At 40.4% G+C, this 18859-nt stretch overlaps 1 protein-coding gene across 1 annotated transcript; it reads left to right on the forward strand.

Annotated features, from left to right (window-relative positions):
- The first annotated feature begins 1977 nt into the window (after positions 1-1977).
- On the forward strand, positions 1978-16724 carry LOC129702944 (uncharacterized). The gene is made up of 5 exons (XM_055645050.1): positions 1978-3563; positions 4146-4478; positions 4578-4652; positions 14429-14524; positions 15757-16724. The coding sequence occupies exons 1-5, from the start codon at positions 3509-3511 to the stop codon at positions 15882-15884; spliced, it is 687 nt and encodes a 228-aa protein (XP_055501025.1). The 5' UTR covers positions 1978-3508; the 3' UTR covers positions 15885-16724.
- Positions 16725-18859: the final 2135 nt, after the last annotated feature.

The following is an 18859-nucleotide window of genomic DNA, read 5'->3' on the forward strand; positions in this document are numbered from 1 at the left end:
GTAATTTCATCATCAAATAAGGGGTCATCAGAACAAGCGCTGTCAATAATTGCTTACTCTGAATTAATCCTCTGTCCTATAACTCAATCTGAAAACTTGAAAATCACGAACAAAACTTTAAATCTCAAGGTTTTAATTCAATAAGAGTATATCATTAAGGGCCTGTCCCACTTTGGCAACTTAATCCACGAGTCCAGAAGAGTGCCTTCGACCTTCAAGCTTGAGGGCACTCGCCTGGAAAGCCTCGAGCTGGATCGACCGTCCGCATTGAAACCACGAGCTGGAGCAACCGAACCGCGAGCTGCTGCATCTACACACACACACACACACACACACACACACACACACACACACACACACACACACACACACACACACACACACACACACACACACACACACACACACACACACACACACACACACACACACACACACACACACACACACACACACACACACACACACACACACACACACACACACACACACACACACAGCGAAGGTGGGGCCAGGGACACCGGAGAAGCACTGTCTGCGCGATGAAGAGTAAGATAAACGGCTACAGAGTACCGTAAAGTCCTTTACAGAGCGCGGGGGGGGGGGGAGAAAGGGGGAGAGATGTAGAGAGAGGGGAGGGAGGGGAAACAGAAGTGGAGACAGGGGAGGAGAAGGGGGGGGGGGGGGGGGAGAGAAGGAGTGGAGACACTTTTAAGAAGTATAATAAAATTAGCGGGCAAATAGGTCTTCCTAGGTCGTGAAACTCCAATGAGCTAATCAAAATCAAAAATGCTATAGCGGAGCAAGATAGACCACTCCATCTAAATGCAATGGGCTGAAGCGGAGTAAGCAACGGAGCAGAACGTGGCCTTTTTTCTCATCAATTAACCAGTTTCCGTCTCCACACTAGTATCTTTGCTCCGTTATGGGACCTTTGGTGCGGAGACGGAAGCCGGTTACGGAAATGGGGCTGAAAATTACCCAATAATCTGCCCATGACCGTACTATGTCTTTTTCATCGAGTGATCTATCTTGCTTGCTATAGGTTCTTTGATCAAAATGGCCGTTCAGCGAAGGAGATGGCCTACGGCTGCCCACGAGTGCCTGTAAGTAAATAGCTACCCCACTCCACTGCACTACGAGTGAAAAAGACCCATGCCGACCAAATTTTACTAGGGGAAAATGTTTCAATATGCTGAAAATTTTTCCGCAACCTAGCTGAGGCCGCGAGTAGGCAGGAACCTCCTTCAAGCATGAAGGAGAGTTCCAGCCACCTCATACAACCTCCTAGGATCTCATGTCGACCATGCTGTGAGTTTGAGTCCTGGGCAAACTCTTCTAAACTTGCAGCTTAGGTCGCCCAAGTGGGACAGCCCCTCGCAACATGGACCCGTTACAATTCGCATACCGTCCGAACAGATCCACGGACGATGCGGTCTCCCAGGTTTTGCACACCGCTCTCTCTCATCTTGACAGCCAGAAGGGGGGGCTACGTGAGGATGCTGTTCATAGTTCCACCTTCAACACGATAGTCCCCACCAGACTGGCCAAGAAGCTACTGGAATTAGGGCTCAACACCCCCCTTGTGTGCCTGGGTCCTGGACTTTCTCACCGCCAGGCCAAGGTAATCAAGATGGGAGGGAATACATCGAAGTCCCTCACCCTGAGCACAGGATCCCCCCCAGGGTTGCGTCCTCAGCCCCCTACTGTACTCCCTGTACACACATGACTGTGTGGCTAGGTTCAGCTCCAACTCAATAATCAAGTTTGCTGATGACACTGTGGTGGTGGGCCTGATCTCAGACAACGATGAGAAGGCCTACCGGGAGGAGGTGGCTGATCTGGCACTCTGGTGTCAGGACAACAGCCTCCTCTTGGACATCAAAAAAACTAAGGAGCTGATCGTGGACTTTAGGAGGGCACATCATCCGAGGACGTACACACCATTGAGGGGATACTGTGGATAGGGTGAGCTTTTTTAAATACCTGGGAGTCCACATCTCTGAGGATATGACATGGACATCACACGGCGCAGCACTCGTGAGTAAGGCAAGGCAGCGCCTTTACCACCTCAGGCAATTGAGGAAATTCAGAGTGTCTCCGAGGATCCTCCAGTGCTTCTACTCAGCGGCTGTGGAAAGCATCTTGTCCGGAATTATTACAATCTGGTTTGGGAATTGCTCTGCCCAGGACAAGAAGGCTCTTGCTCGGCCGAACGCATTATGGGAACTTCACTCGCCCCTTGCAGGAGATATACATCAAAAGGTACAACTCCAGAGCCAATAAGATCATGGGAGACCCCTTCCACCCCTGCAACGGACTGTTCCAGCTGCTACGGTCAGGCAAACGCCTCCGTTGCCATGCTGTGAGAACGGAGAGGTTGAGAAGGAGTTTCTTCCCAGAGGCCATTAGGACTGTAAACTCCTAACTTCACTGTAGCACTCTGCTGCTTTTTAAAAAATTGTTGTTTTTTTTCCTTCCGCCCATAACATTTAATATGAAAAAGAATATGTGATTCTGTTCCATTCTGTTTGTAGTTTGTTATTTTTTATTGAATTTTTTAAATCATCAGAACAAAATCATATTGTAAATTAAAAGTGAAACCTCTTTTAAAATCCAATATTAATAGGTTTTAATCTATCTGAGAAGTAAGAAAAGGATTACACAAATAACCTTGCTTTATTGCTGGTTCATATAACTAGATTAAAAAGTTTCAGAACCAGCAGTTAGTGAGATGGATGCTGTTTTAAAATGCAGTACAATTCTGGTTCAATACCAGGTCAATGATTGAAAGTTGAATTAAACATTCCAGTGCAGTTGTGCAGCAAGTAAGCAGTGTAGTGTAAAGCATATTGAGAAGGTAACTCCTCATGATTCCAGATTCTCAATTAGTACGGGTGTCAGTGGTTATGGGGAGAAGGCAGGAGAATGGGGTTGAGAGGGAACGATAGATCAGTCATGATTGAATGGCAGAGTAGACCTGATGGGCCGAATGGCCTAATTATGCTTCTGGAACGTATGAACATGATTCCAGCATTACTCAGTTGTCAGTCTCAATCCGTGAACTGTTAGTTTTTGTTCCATTGCGATGGTTATTATTCTGATTTAAATATATTTAAAAATGACTTACTTTGGAAAAAAATGACTTACTTTGGAAAATGTGCATTCCTGTGAAAACATGATTCTTAAATTTGATCACGATGACACTTTTTTTAATTGACATTATCCACATATGGACTAGTTGGTAGTGCGGATTCTGGCCTGTGTGACATTACATTGAGATCATCGTTTCGGTTCTCGTTCTTTTTATAGCATACAGAGTTAACTTTATATTCCTTTCCCCTTGCAGAGAAACACGAATGGCAAGAACTAATCGCGCTGTGTTAATGTGTGGGTGAGACAGCGTCTTGACAAAGCTGGTCTAACCACACATGCACGCGTCAGCTTTACTAAAATCACCAACGTCGTTTTTCACCTTGTTTCAGTGCAGAACTGCGGTCTCGGCAGCATGACATATATAATTAAAGCTGTAATGTTCAAGCTCTGCATTTTGTTATTTAAAAGTAAGTGATAATTTTCTTTCTCAAAATCGGGGATTGTTTTTCCTTGGAGCAGAGAAGATTAAGGGGAAAATAGATAATATTTTTAAAAAGGAGGAAAGAGTTTAATGTAAGGAGACAACATTTTAAATGATTGAGGGGCACATAGTCAAAGAGTGCTGATTTAAGGTATGTGCAGGAAGGAACTGCAGATGCTGGTTTAAACCGAAGATAGACACAAAAAGCTGGAGTAACGCGACTGAGTTACTCCGGCTTTTTGTGCCTGTCGCTAACTTAAAATAATAGGCGAATGGTTCTGAGGGGAGTTAAAGAGAACTTTCTTAACACGGTTAAGTATTAAGCCCTGAATCTCTGTTTGAAAGCATGTGGCACAAACTTTGCCTTACAGTGTACAGCCACATTACTTTATCTGGTTTCTGCTTTCGAAATAATTTGATACAAATGCTGCATTTAGCGTTGGCAAAGGCAAAAGATGGTGTACACGATCGTATCACTTTGTCTACCTGTTGGATAATTAATTATTCTGATCTTTTAATCAGTAAAACCAGATTAAATCACAGCCGGTGTTTTTGTTTTGGATTGCAGATCAGATCGTGGCCCCATCGAAAGCCACTGAGACGGTAGAGCTGATCAACGCCACCATTGGAGGAAATGTGCTATTTTCTGTGAACTGTACATCCTACATGAATCGATCAATAGAATGGAAGATGAACGGGTCAATCACAAAAAGTATCATGGTCCATGACATCGCAGGCGGTCACACCATCTTTGCCGATTACGAGGGACGGGTGGAAGATTTTAAAAATTGCTCCTTTTTATTAACCAACATTCGACTAAATGATACAGGGTATTACACTGTGACACTGGTGGACACTGAAGGAAAGGTAATCACAAAAACAAAAAAGTTGTTTGTCACTGGTAAGTTTTTCACCTGTTTGGAATAACATTTAAAAAAAAAAGAGACTTTGTTTTTCCTGGGCTGTTCCAGTAACAGACGTCTATATCCTCTTTTCAAAGCAAATGGTCGCAAAGATGACCACTATAAGCATGAAGGAAATACGACCAAGGGCAACAAAAGTTGGAAATTCAATGGTATGTTTATTACATCATTTATTCAATCTGACTGGTACGGGGTGTACTTTGAATGGTACTGACTTAAGTTTCTCAGAATAATACAGTATAATGAACATTAGTTTGGTTTAGTTTATTGTCACATGTACAGAGGTATTGTGCAAATATTTTGTTGCGTGCTAACCAGTCAGCAGAAAGACAAAGCATGATTATGATCGACCCATTTATAGTGTATAGATACATGATAAGGGAATAACATTTTGTGCAGGGGAAAACCAGCAAAGTCCGATCAGGGATAGTTCGAGGGTTACCAATGAGGTAGATTGTAGTTCAGCACTGCTCTCTGGTTGTGGTGTTCAAGAAATTATTTAACTGAGATGTTTAAAATAATAACATTATTTTGTCTAGATAAACAGAGAAGGTTTATCCGCTGGAGAAAAGGAATAGGTGATGCTTTGGGCCGAGGCCCTCCTTCAGACTGAGAATCAGGGGAGAGCAAAACCAGATGTATGCCTCATTTTTATCTGGTTTCATACCTCTAGTCTCCCTCTCCCATCACTCTGAAGAAGGGTCTTAACCTGAAATGTCACGCATTCTTTTTCTCCAGTGATGCTGCCAGTCCCGCTGAGTTATTCCAGCACTTGAGTCCATCTTCGGTTTAAACCAGCATCCGCAGTTCCTTCCTACACAAGCTTTACCCGCTACTAGTTAAACCAACAAGACCATAAAATCTTATAACTGAGCTAGATTTTATTAAAATGTAACTAGATTTTATTTAAATCTTATAACTTTACAAGAATGTGTATTGGATTAAGGAGTATTAGGAGTTTAATTGTACTGTACACTGACAATGATTAAGGAGTATTAGCTTCAAGGAGAGGTTGGACAGACTTGGACAGTTTTCTCCAGAGCACCAGAGGTTAAGGAGTGTTTTGATAGAAATATGTAAAGTTATGAGAGACATAGATAGACAGTCAGAACCCTGGCCCTACGGTAGAGATGTGAAAGACTAGAGAGAAAAGTTTTAAACTGAGAGGTACAAAGTTTAGAGGAGATGAGTGTGGCATGTTTCTTTGCATAGAGGGTGGTGGGTGCCTGTAACACGCTAAGAGGGGTGGGGTGGAGACAGATACAATAATGGCATTTAGATCAGCACATTTAGATCAGCACATGGGTTATGCAGAGAATGGAGGGATGTGGATCATGTTCAGCCAGATGAGATCAGTTTATCTTGTCATCACGTCCGGCACTCTCATTGTAGGTCAAACGGCCCGTTACTGAGCTGCGTAGTAAGGAACTGCAGATGCTAGTTTAAATCGAAGATAGATATAAAATACTGGAGTAACTCAGCAGGACATAGTGTCTTGACCTGAAACACCACCCATTCCATCTCTCCAGAGTTTCTGCCCGTCCCGCTGAGTTACTCCAGCATTTTGTGTCTATCTTCTGTATTATCCAATGTTCTATGTTCTGTTCTAGAAAAAATGTTTCTAGCGGAAATCAGGAAGCACATTTTTACACAAATGATTGTGGTAGTTTGAAGTTCTTTTCTCAAAGAATAGTGGATAGGGGTTCACTTGAAATTTTCAAAATTGTGTTTAGAGGATTTTCAATAATTGTTTATCAGGACAACTAAATCAATAATACGTAAGCTGAGTTGAGACATGGATCAGTCTCCATTTAAGCAAATTGTTGGATAGCATTAAAGGCCTGACTAACATATTCATGTGCCTGCATTCATTTATATAAGCTAAATAAATCATATACAAAAACCAGATAACAAAATTAATAGTACCTTTTTTTAACGGTTTAAATATTTGCCACTTAAAAGCAGTCAGGGCTAACTTGCAAGTGATCTAGTACCTCCAGCTCAATATTCTGCCCACCCGAATGTTCCAAGGAATTAAATAACAAATGTGAATTAAATTAAAGTTTAGTTTGATACAAAGAAATATCCAGGTATTACCAAGAAAGTGATGTACATGACGGACCCAAGTTACTTTGTAGAAAATAATATTGCATTAAAGCAATAATGAGTTTATTTTAGTTCAATATATTAATGCCAGGTGTATCGAGCTACAGTGAAAATATTTTGTTTACGTGCTATCCAGTCAAAGAAAAGAGTATACGGGAATACAATCAAGCTGTCCACAGAGCACAGATGAAGGATAAAGGGTACAACATTTAGTACAAGATAAAGTCCGATTAAAGATAGTTCAAAGATCTCCAATGAGGTACCATAGATGAAGGTCAGGACTGCACTCTGGCTGATGAGAGGCTTGTTCAGTTGCCTGGAAGAAACTGTCCCTGAATCTGGAAGTAATTTATTGACTCAGATTTTAAAATGATTGACCATGCTTTACAGCCTGACATTAAACCAGGTATAACCTATGATTATTTTGTTTATTTACTTGGAGAAAGGCAATGATTTTTTTATCATTATTTTTCCACCGAATGGGGCAAATCAATGTCATCGCAGTTCATATAATGATAATATCATATTTCATGTTTTGAAATTCTCAGTGGAGCAAAGGAAAAGTGGATGGAAATTTCACTACCTGCTCAGATTCATTGTGAACAGAGGGAAGTTTGGGAATTTACATCCATGTGGAACTTCTACCTGCAGCCTCAAAGGAATAATGTTTAAACATTTTTAGCTGCTCAACAGTGTTACTTTGCTGATGGGGCATTGTTTACATTAGGCTTATTGCTTAAACCAGTCTGAACCTTTCGATACAACATAGAAACATAGAGTCATAATGGAAACAGATCCTGCAAACCAACTCGTCCATGCTGATCAAGATGCCCCATCTAATCTAGTTCCATTTGCTAGTATTTAGCCCTCTAAACCCTTCTTATACATGTACCCGCCCGTGTTTTTTAAATGCTGTTATTTTACATGTCTCAACTACCCTCTTCAGGCAGCTCGTTCCATATACCCACCACCCTCTGAGTGAAAACATTGCCCCTCAGGTTCCTATTAAATCTTGGGTAGGATGCTGGTTTACACCTAAGATAGACACAAAATGCTGGAGTAACTCAGCGGGGCAGGCAGCATCTTCGAGACCCTTCTTCCAGTCTGAAGAAGGGTCTTGACCCGAAACATCATCTATTAAATCTTGCCTCTCTCAATGTAAACCTATGTCTTCTGGTTTTTGATTCCCCTACTGTGGGTAAAGAACTCTTTTAATCTGGAATAGATAGGGTGAATTCAGGATAGAGTCTGGGATATTCTACAAGAAGGATTTTAATTTATGGAAGACTGGTGAATTAGGGTAGGAAGATTGAAAGATGGAGACACTAGAGACCGCAGATGCTGGAATCTTCAGCAAAACACAAATTGCAGGAGGAACTCAGTGGGTCAGGCATAATCTGTGGGTCAGCCGGGAATCTTCAGCAGACTGATGAAGCTTGATTGAAATACATTTAATTTTTTTTTTAAGCTTTAGGGCAGCACGGTGGCACAGCGGTAGAGTTGCTGCCACAGCGCTAACAGAACCATAGACTTGGGTTTGATCCCAACCACAGGTGCTCTCTGTATGGAGTTTGTACATTCTCCCCGTGACCACCTGAGTTTCCTTTCCTTAAACCTATGTCCTCTGGTTTTTGATACCCTTACCCTGGGTATAGACTGTGCATTTACCCTATCTATTCTTCTCGTTATCTTATACACTTCTATAAGATCATCCCTTATCTTATTGCACTCCTATCCTATTTACAATCAGATGAATCACTGGTTCAGTCTGAAGAAGGGTCTCGACCCAAAACATCTCCCATTCCTTCTCTCCAGAGATGCTCCCTATCCCACTGAGTTCTTCTAGCATTTTGTGTCCACCTTTGATTTAAACCAGCATCTGCAGTTCTTTCCTACACATCCTTGGAAATCTTCTCTGCACCCTTTCCAACTTAACAACATCCAGGCAAGTGGAGAGTATTTTGTTACACTCCTGATTTGAGCCTTGTAGATGTGTAGAAAAGAACTGTAGATGCTAGTACTGCATATAACCAATCATAATGCCAAGTATCTGGGTCATACAAATCCATTATTTTTAGTCAAAATTATTAAAATTAGAAGATTTGGTTACATTCAAAACAGCTCAGATAATGTCTAGGGCCAAAACTAAATATTTACCTGGAAACATTCAAAAATTATTTAACGAGCGTGTGGGGGGGTTACAATTTAAGAGGAATATTTAATTTTGAGAAACAAAGAGTCCGTACGACTAGAAAAAAACTTTTGTATTTTGGTTTGTGGAGTAGGAGTGTGGAACAAATTGAACGAGGAATTAAAGCAATGTACAAACATGAATCATTTTAAAATGATATATAAAAAAATAATTTTCAAGGGGTGGTTGACAAGTGGGGGTTAATGTTTATCTATTGCTTTACAATTGTTTACTTATGTTTGGTTACTTCATATATGAAGTTTGTATGTGTATAATAGTTGTATGTATATATATGTCTGTAGGTATTATGGGAAATTGCCTGGGGTAGTATTATTATTATTAATGAATTGATTTTTAAATATGGTAGAAGTGTTGGGGAAAAGGGGTGAGATTTAATAAGTTATTCTTCTTCTCACTCCTTTTCGAGCTTGTACAGACACAGAGTTGGACATTGGAAATTTGCTTTTTGTTCTTTTCATTGCTTGTAAATATTGATTGTAATGTCCAATTGTTTGATAATTTCGATTTTGTTACTATTAATGTCTTTAATGTCTTTACTTGTTCGGAATAAATAAATAAAATAAATAAATAAATAAATAAATAAATAAATTACCAAAGATAGGCATAAAGTGCTGGAGTAATTCTGTGGGTCAGGTAGCATCTCTGGAGAAAAGGGATGGGTGACATTTTGGGTTGGGACCCTTTTTCAGCCCCTTGTAGATGGTGAACAAACTTTGTGGAGTTAAGAGGTGAGTTACTCACCAATGTGTATGAAATAGCAACAGTGTTTTATTAGTAAGCTTCCCTGCAGTTGATGTTGTCAAATTGTAAAGTCAAAAAACAGCTTTACTAACTTTGCTTTTAAACAACTAGTTTCAAGAACGTTTGGGGTAGCTCAGTATTGTTGGCTTTGTGCTATGCTGAATATGACATATTTTAGTGTATGAAAATCAAAAAGTTGTACTCGTTGGAAATCTGAAGTAAAAACAGAATATGGGAGAAATCCTGACCAAGATGTTCTGCTTTAAAAACATAAAACAGTACAGCATAGGAACAGCCCTTCAGTCCAGCAGGTCTGTATCGAATATAATGTTCCAAGACCAACTCTTATCTATCTTATGAAGAAGGGTCTCGACCCAAAATATCCCCCATTCCTTCGCTCCAGAGATGCTGCCTAACCCGCTGAGTTACTCCAGCATTATGTGTCTGTCTTATCTATCTTCACTATCCCATGCCTATCCATGTGCCTATCCAAAAGTGTTTTAACTGCCTCCCTCCTATATGCCTCCACCAGCACCCCTGGCAACACTCACCATTCTCTGTATAAAAAAAAGGTTTGCCGTGCACACATCCTTTAAATTTTGCCCCTCTCATCTGAAGGCTATGCCCTTTACTATTTGATATTTCCATCCTGGGAAAAGGGTTCTGACTGTCTACTCTATATGTGCCTCTCATAATTTATATATCAGGTCTCCCCTCAACCTCCGATGTTCTAGAGAAAATAATCCAAGATTGTCTCCTTGCCGCTAATACCCCTAATCTAGATTTTTAATGTTAGGGTGTATTTTTTTTTATGTATAAAATAATAAGATCAATATCATCACCTGGTAATACGTTACTAAACCAAAGCAAGATTTCGTAAATATAAGATCCAAAATATTTGGAAGCTTCCAAGTCTTCAGTCTGTACTTTTGCTTTGACATTTACATTGCTAACTACATGAAAATCGCTATTATTTTCTTAATTCAATTCAATTCAATTCAATTCAACTTTAATGTCATCGCACAAAATACAAGTATCAGTACAACGAAATGCAGTTTTGCGTCAGTCCGTAGTAGTTGTACATAAAGAGAAAAAACAAGAGAAAAATAGAAAGAGAGAAGATACAGAATAATCAGGAAATACAGAATGATTAAACAAAGGGGGACGGAGGGACCAGAGAAGTCTATCGTCGGGACTCCGAGTTCAGCAGTGTGATTGTGTTGTTATAGAAGCTTTTCCTCATCCTGCTGGTACGTGACCTGAGGCTCCTTTGACATTAATTGACATTATTTTCACTAAGATTCACACAAAAATCTGGAATAACCCAGCGGGACAGGCAGCATCTCTGGAGGGAAGGAATGGGTAACTTTTCGAGTTGAGACCCTTATTCACTTATACACGAGAGTGTCTTAAAGCTCTTTTCAAACTATAATAAAATCGGTGTTGGTTGCATTATCTGAGCTACACGTCCTAAAAACATGCATGGCACATTGACACAGACTGTAGTAGACAGCAAGTAGAATCTCTACAAGCAAAGCTTGCGTAGGCTAAAGTAGACATAGAGTTGATATAAAGTATTTTAACATGAGGCCATCTTGGCTGGAAACATCACAATTTGGTTTGGGAATTGCTCTGCCCAGGATAAGAAGGCTCTGCAGAGAGTAGTGCATTCGGCCGAACGCACTATGAGAACTACACTCACCCCCCCTGCAAGAACCATACATCTGAAGGTGCAAATCTCGAGGCCACAAGATCATGGGAGACCCCTTCCACCCCAGCAACAGGCTGTTCCAGCTGCTACGGTCAGGCAAACGCCTCCGTTGCCAAGCTGTGAAAGCGGAGAGGATGAGAAGGAGTTTCTTCATGGAGGCCATTAAGACTGTAAACTCCTATCTCACCAGGGACTAAACTACTGTACCAATTTGCTGTTGTGTGGTGTCTTTTTAAATTGCTGTTTCTTCTTCTTTTTTTTCTCTCCCACAAATATGTAATTACTGATTCTGTTCCATTCTGTTTTGTAGTTTTTTTGCACAATCTGCAAGCATTGCCACTTTTCATTTCACTTCATATCTTGTATGCGTATGCGACGAATAAACTTGACTTGACTTGATCCAATCTATCTTGCTTATGCCAGCGTAAAATAACTATCCACTATAATCCCACCTTCCAGCATCAGATCTGTAGCTCTGTACATCAGAACTTTTCAAGTGCAATTCCAAGTACCTTTAAAAGATGAGAGTGTTTCTCCGTCCACTATCCTATCCAGTCTCTGGTTGCATTTCTTTCTCATGTCTTCTCTATTCCTTCATTTAATGACCTTAAAATTATATCCATTAATTTTTGAACCTCTCCTTAGTCTGGTAGATTTTCCTATATTTTATCACAAAGTCCTTCATAATTTTGAATTAAGTCTTTCCTCCCATGAAAGCAGCTCTACCTTAGCCAATCTTTCCTTTTAACTAAAGCTTTCCATTCCTGGTGATATTTTTATCAATCTTTACAAAGTTTTTAAGAAGATGTGCATGGCAAGTGTTTTTTATACACTGGCAAGTTTATTTTTAGTGCCTGGAACTCGCTGTCTGGGGTGGTGGTGGAGGCAAATAGGAGACTTATTAAGAGACTTTTGGATAGACATACGGATATGCAGGGAATGGAGAGATGGTCTTGGCATTATGTTCGGCACAGATATTGTTGGTAAAAGGGCCTGCTCTTGTGGTGTACTGTTCTCTGGTCTATGTCCTCTGCATGTTCTCCAGTACAATTACATCTCTCCCGTGAGGTAATGACAAGAATTGCCTGCAATATTCAATCTCTATACCAACTAGCATTGTATAGAATTATTTCATATCTTCCCTGTTCTTATATTCTGGGCCACGGTAAATAAAATAAAGTATCCAATTTGCCTTTTTAATTCTATTATTGGCCTGTCCTGTTACCTATATAGATCTGTGAACCTAACAATATAGTCTTTTAGTACTTCTCCAGAATTAAACAACTCCATAATCACAATAGTCAATGTCCCCCCCCCCCCCCCCCCCCCCCCCCCCCCCCCCCCCCCCCCCCCCCCATTTATTGTACATTACCCTGCTATGTAACACCTCTATACATGGAAAATTTCACATTTCCCAGATTCAATTCCATTATATTTCATCCGTATATCCCAGCACAATGCAACTTCCATCCTTACTGATGATGACACGGACGGTTATTGTATCATCTGCAAATTTCCTTGCCTTGCCCCTCTTGTAAGTTGAGTAGTTGAATTCAGGTAACCCCAAATATTACTTTAAAATTGGTCAAGATAATCAGTCAAGAAGTCATTAATATAAACTTATGAATACATTTTAAGTTCTTAAGGGATATGTGTAGATTTGGACCATTCGGCCCATCAAGTCTACTCCACCATTCAATCATGGCTGATTTATCTCTCTCTCCTAACCCCATTCTCCTGCCTTCTCCCCATAAGCATGGTGCTGTTTAATTTATACCAAGCCACGTAATAATCCAAAAATTCAAAATTCAGTTTGATGTAACTCTGAAAATTGCAATAATAAAGGAACATTTGAGAAGATGTCTTTTTTCCATCACTGGCTTTCTACAAATGCAACATGGATAGAGATATATAAATAATTTTCCAGTCATTGATCAAAGTAAGTTACAAAATGGAAAAGAGAGGCCCTGACCTGAAAAGTCACCTTTCCGTGTTTTCTGGAGATGCTGCCTGACCTGCTAATTTGCATCAGCATCTTGTGTCCTTTTTTTTCAAAATGTAAAGGTTTCATATAGCAGTCCTTCCAGAAACCCCATTTAAAATAATTAAAAAATTCAAATAATTTTCTAATCCAACTACTTTTAATAACAAAGTTTGACTGTAGCTGTTATCCAAAGTAGAAATGGAGTTTATGTGTAGAAAGGAACTGCAGGTGCTGGATTACACCAAAAATAGACGCAAAGTGCTGGATCTCAGCTGCAGGCAGCATGCAGCAGCTGCCTGACCCAATGAGTTACTCCAGCACTTTGTGTCTATCTTAGAAATGGAGCTTAGTTCAGCTCCATTCCTTCCATCAATGTGGAATGGTCTTGGGATATGATGTTTTTCTTAGCTTTTTGCTGAGGCAGTTAAGTGAAATATGGCATGGGATCTTCAGATCAATGCTGAAAGATAAGAATAATTACATGCAAATCCAGTGTATCAGAAGCTCTTTACATATTTCAGAGCGCTGAGTCCTGTATATCGGCAGCTGAGATCAGTAAAGGATTCTAATCAGTAAAGGATTCTAATCAGTAAAGGATTCAAGGGTTTTTGGGGAAAGGGCAGGCCAATGAACAGAAAATTGGCAGATCGTCAATTATCTTTTGAATAATGTAACAGCCTCAGGGCTGAATGGCCTTCCAAGTTTCATGGTCGTTTGCTCTTGGTACGATCAGGCTAATACACACCAACAATAAACTATGCCTTCAGAGTTCACAAATGCACACGCACTTAGGGTATTGCTAAAATGAAATTGTTATAATGTTTTTTCTTGTTTTCAACATTTGACGGGGACAATAAATGAATGAGTCATAGGTTGTTTCCACCGTTAAAGAAAATATAAAGAGTCTTTGCCGTTCTTTGAATAAGAGGAAGCATTTCTTAATCATTTTGGCACTTTTTGTTCATCTTGATAATAGGATGCTATTTATAACTGTTCCACTTAAGATCACCTATTTCCTTGGATGTCATTTGGTAGGACTCCCGAAACTTGAAGCTGCTAAAAAAATTTGCATCACTGGAAAAGCATTGCTGGAGTTTCAGATTTACTAATTTAGCCCTTAGGCACGCTATCTACTTTGTTTGCGTTGACATTGAATTTTGTGTCTCCCCCGTAGCCATTATCATTGGTGTCAGTCTGCTTGGAGCAATTGTAATCTGTGTCACACTTGCATACTTCATATGGAGAAGACTGCAGAAAAATACAGAGACTGGTGAGTCTTTCCAAACATATATAATGCCCTGCGACCTAATAATTTGTTTATATGGTGACATTTTAAAAATGATTTTTAAATCTAGTTTTATGCATTTGTGATGTGAGAGCACATATGCAAATTTAAATCTTGTGGCAGTAGGAGGGTTTCATAACTTCCTTTATTAATTTCTATTTCCACTGTTCGCTCATCTGTTTGGAGGATGGACATTAAGGTGGCCGCCAACCTTGGCTATATAATGAGATGTTAGGGAAGACACCACAAAGAAACAATCATTGTTGACTCTAAATGGGGAATACATATCACAGACTAGAGTGTGGATTTGCCACATGAGTGGCCAGGGTGGGGGGAAAAATGGTGTAATTTGTGTAAACTGTATTGAATGTATGTAAAGCCTCCGAGAATGTCGGATGGAGTTTTGTAAAGATCATGCATTGTATATATTTATTTCTCGATTAAGTCTATTTTGAAATTTAAAAAATGAGAGTTTGGATTTGCAAAGCGAGTCTGGAGAAGGATGCAAGGGTCCTTGTCACGGTATATCCCGAACATCTCCGCAACAGAGGGCTCTGATTTATGGACTGTACCCAGGGATACATTCAGAGACGGACGGCTTGTTGACCATCCAGCAGAGCAAGATGTCCGTCCAGGAATGCTACCAACTGGCCTGCTGCAGACTGCAGGAGTACGTGCTGAGGGACGCACTGAAGCTTGGTGCAGTCAACGGCAAGGCTCTGTGGGGGAGGACCACAGTCTAGGCTCCTTCTGCTGCTGCACATTGGGGGACAGGGTGTGATGAAGACACCCCTCAAAAAGTAAAGGGATATCACCCGCAGCCTGTTTCAGCAACCTTAACACCCAGGAACATAGGAGATTACATAAAGTGGTGGACACTGTCCAGTCCATCACGGGTACTGATCTTCCCACCATCAAAGGGATCCACAAGAGGTGCCATCTCAAAAAGACAGCCAGCATCATCAAGGACCCACAGCAGCCTAGCAACTCTCATTTCAGTCCTGCTATTGAGAAGGTGGTATAGGGATTTGAGAATTGTAACATGCAGGTTTAGAAACAGCTTATTCCCAATAACTATCAGACTATTGATCACTACAAATGATATTGTAATTTCAAATGATATTGGTCCTGAAGATGAACTTGGTTTCTACTTTGAAATCTAGATGTGAAGAGAATGATTACAATGAATTTCATGAATGTCATCATTTTTATTGCAGATGGTCAAGATGTGAAGAGGAACGAGAATCAAAATAGCTATGTCCCAGAGATTGTTTATTCAACCTATGTTGGTGCTTTTGTTAACTATGGGAAGTCATATCAAACAACTTCTTTGGATCAAACATGACAAGACAAGAAATCCACTGTGAAAATTATTTGATGAACTTGTCTGTTATTTAAAAGAGCACAGTAGAACGTCTGAGCACATGTGGACTCCTGTTATCCATCTTGTTAGTTATTCTACACAGATTTGTGTTGTGGGGCAGCTTAAATATAAGCACATCTGCCTGCCCAGCACCCACCTGCAAATGGATCCATCACCTCCCCAAAACAGCATAATAACTTTCTCCTCGGCAGTTGCAGCCAGCAATATCCACAGTGCTGAGATGAGCACAGTGTGCCTGTTTGAATGGGCCAATTTTTGACTGGTGTACTGCGCACACACAGGGGGTTGTTTCTATTCTAAATCCACCCAGAGAAGAAATCAGTGCGGTCAGATCAGCACTGACCAGCATTTTGAATCTTGTCATAAAGTCAATGGTAAGTAGGACTGGATGGTTAAAATGAAGAGACGTCAGCTCACAAGAGGATGCCAAAGGAAACATTAAATTGATGCTTCCTTCTGCTGTAACTAACACCACCCGTTATAGCTGAAGTCAAATATTTACCAGCACAGAACATGTTCATTTAAACAGGCAGTCTGTGCATTGATTTATATTGCCTTTCTACAGAGCTGATTTTAGAGTCGTAGAGTCATAGTCATGATACAGTGTGGAAACAGGCCCTTCGGCCCAACTTGCCCACACCTGCCAAAATGTCTCAGCTACACTAGTCTCACCTGCTAGCGTTTGGTCCACATCCCTCCAAACCTGTCCTATCCATGTATCTGTCCAACTGTTTCTTAAATGTTGGGATACTCCCAGCTTTAACTACTTCCTCTGGCAGCTTGTTCCATACACCCTCCACCCTTTGTGTGAAAAAGTTACCCCTCAGATTCCTACTAAATTTTTTCCCTTTCACCTTAAACCTATGTCCTCTGGTCCTCGATTCACCTATTCTGGGCAAGAGACTGTGTGCATTTACCCGATCTATTCCTCTCATGATTTCAGTGGGGTCACAATTGCTGCAGCCTCAGTTGTCTTTGTAGTTGGGAAGCTTATGGTTAGCACTGGAGAACGTATTTTGACCTATCCATTTTCAATTAGGATTGGAGATTTCTGATTAATTTTACTGATTGTATGCTCTTTATCACTTTTCTCTCAGTTAACAGCGATCCATTCTGCATTTCCTTATCTTCGTCTGCTTTGATATGTCGTTTTCAAACCTTACCCCTCCATAAGTAAGAACTCTCTCTCAAGTCAAGTCAAGTTTATTTGTCACATACACATACGAGATGTGCAGTGAAATGAAAGTGGCAATGCTCGCGGACTTTTGTGCAAAAAGACAAACAACCAAACAAACTGACTCTCTGTCTGAAGAAGGGTCTCGACCACAAAATAGAGAGAGTACAGAGGAGATTTACTAGAATGTTGTCTGGGTTTCAACAACTAAGTTACAGAGATAGGTTGAATAAGTTAGGACTTTATTCTCTGGAGCGCAGAAGGTTAACGGGGGACTTGATAGAGGTCTTTAAAATGATGAGAGGGATAGACAGAGTTGATGTGGACAAGCTTTTCCCTTTGAGAATAGGGAATATTCAAACAAGAGGACATGACTTCAGAATTAAGGGACAGAAGTTTAGGGGTAACATGATGGGGAACTTCTTTACTCAGAGAGTGGTAGCAGTGTGGAATGAGCTTCCAGTGGAAGTGGTGGAGGCAGGTTCATTGGTATCATTTAAAAATAAATTGGATAGGCATATGCATGAGAAGGGAATGGAGGGTTATGGTATGAGTGCAGGCAGGTGGGACTAAGGGAAAAAAAGTTGTTCGGCACGGACTTGTAGGGCCGAGATGGCCTGTTTCCGTGCTGTAATTGTTATATGGTTATATGGTTATATGAAATGTCACCCATACCATCTCTCCAGAGATGCTGCTGAGTTACTCCATCATTTTATGTCAATCTTCGAGAGTAAGGGAACTGGTCAGTGATCTGTTCAGTTTTAGGAAATATTGCAAAGTCATGAAGGAGGTTACTTGTGTTGAGCTCTCCGGGTCGAATTTGTAAAGAAATGGCACATTTAATATTTAAACCACTGATTAAATGCACCGCTTAAATTAAAATGTTTAGATTTAATGCCTGGTTACATGGGGTTTTTTTTCTCACCAAATTGATCATGTTGATGTTACCTTAGAATAATGAACTATCTTGTGACACACACAAATATAATGTTGCCTTATCTTGGCTGTTAGAAAGACAGCAAACAAAATGTAAAGTTACAATGCTGAAAATGAACATGTTATGCACACTAAAATATTCAACTATGTGAAAGAAATTGTGACTACATATAAAGTGGAGCAAAATGTGCAAAATAAAATGAGATTTTCATATTTTTATTGGTAGTTAACTGTGTGCTGTGTTATGAGATCTCTCATGTTGAAATATAAAGCAGGACACATCTGTTTAAACCACGATTAACACTTTCCAGTTTATACACTATTCACAAGATACAATAGAACTTTAGTGCCACACAAAACCGCAGCAGTGCATGTATAAATTGTCCCGAGTGTGTGTAGGATAGTGTTAATGTGCGGGGATCGCTGGTCGGTGCGGAGTCTTTGGGCCGAAGGGCCAGTTTCTGCACTGTATCTCTAAACAAAACGAAACTAAACTAGATTCTACCACTCACTGACACATCAGGAACAATTTAATATTACAACCCTGGAGTCACAAGAGGCTGCAAATGTTGGAACCTTGTGCAAAGCACAAAGCACTGGAGGAACTCAACAGGTCAGACAGCAACTACTGAGAAAATGGACAGACAACATTTAGGGTTGGGACCTTCTTCAGAAAAAGGGTTCTGACCAGATTCTGAAGTCTGTCCATTCCCTCCCCATATGCACCCTAACCTGCTGAGGTCTTCCAGCAATCTGTGTTTACAACATGACAAAATTGATGTCCTCGGAATGTGAAAGGAAACTTGGGCACACTGAGGAAAACCCT

This window comes from Leucoraja erinacea, chromosome 13 (assembly GCF_028641065.1).
Source record: "Leucoraja erinacea ecotype New England chromosome 13, Leri_hhj_1, whole genome shotgun sequence".
Lineage (NCBI taxonomy): Eukaryota > Metazoa > Chordata > Chondrichthyes > Rajiformes > Rajidae > Leucoraja > Leucoraja erinaceus.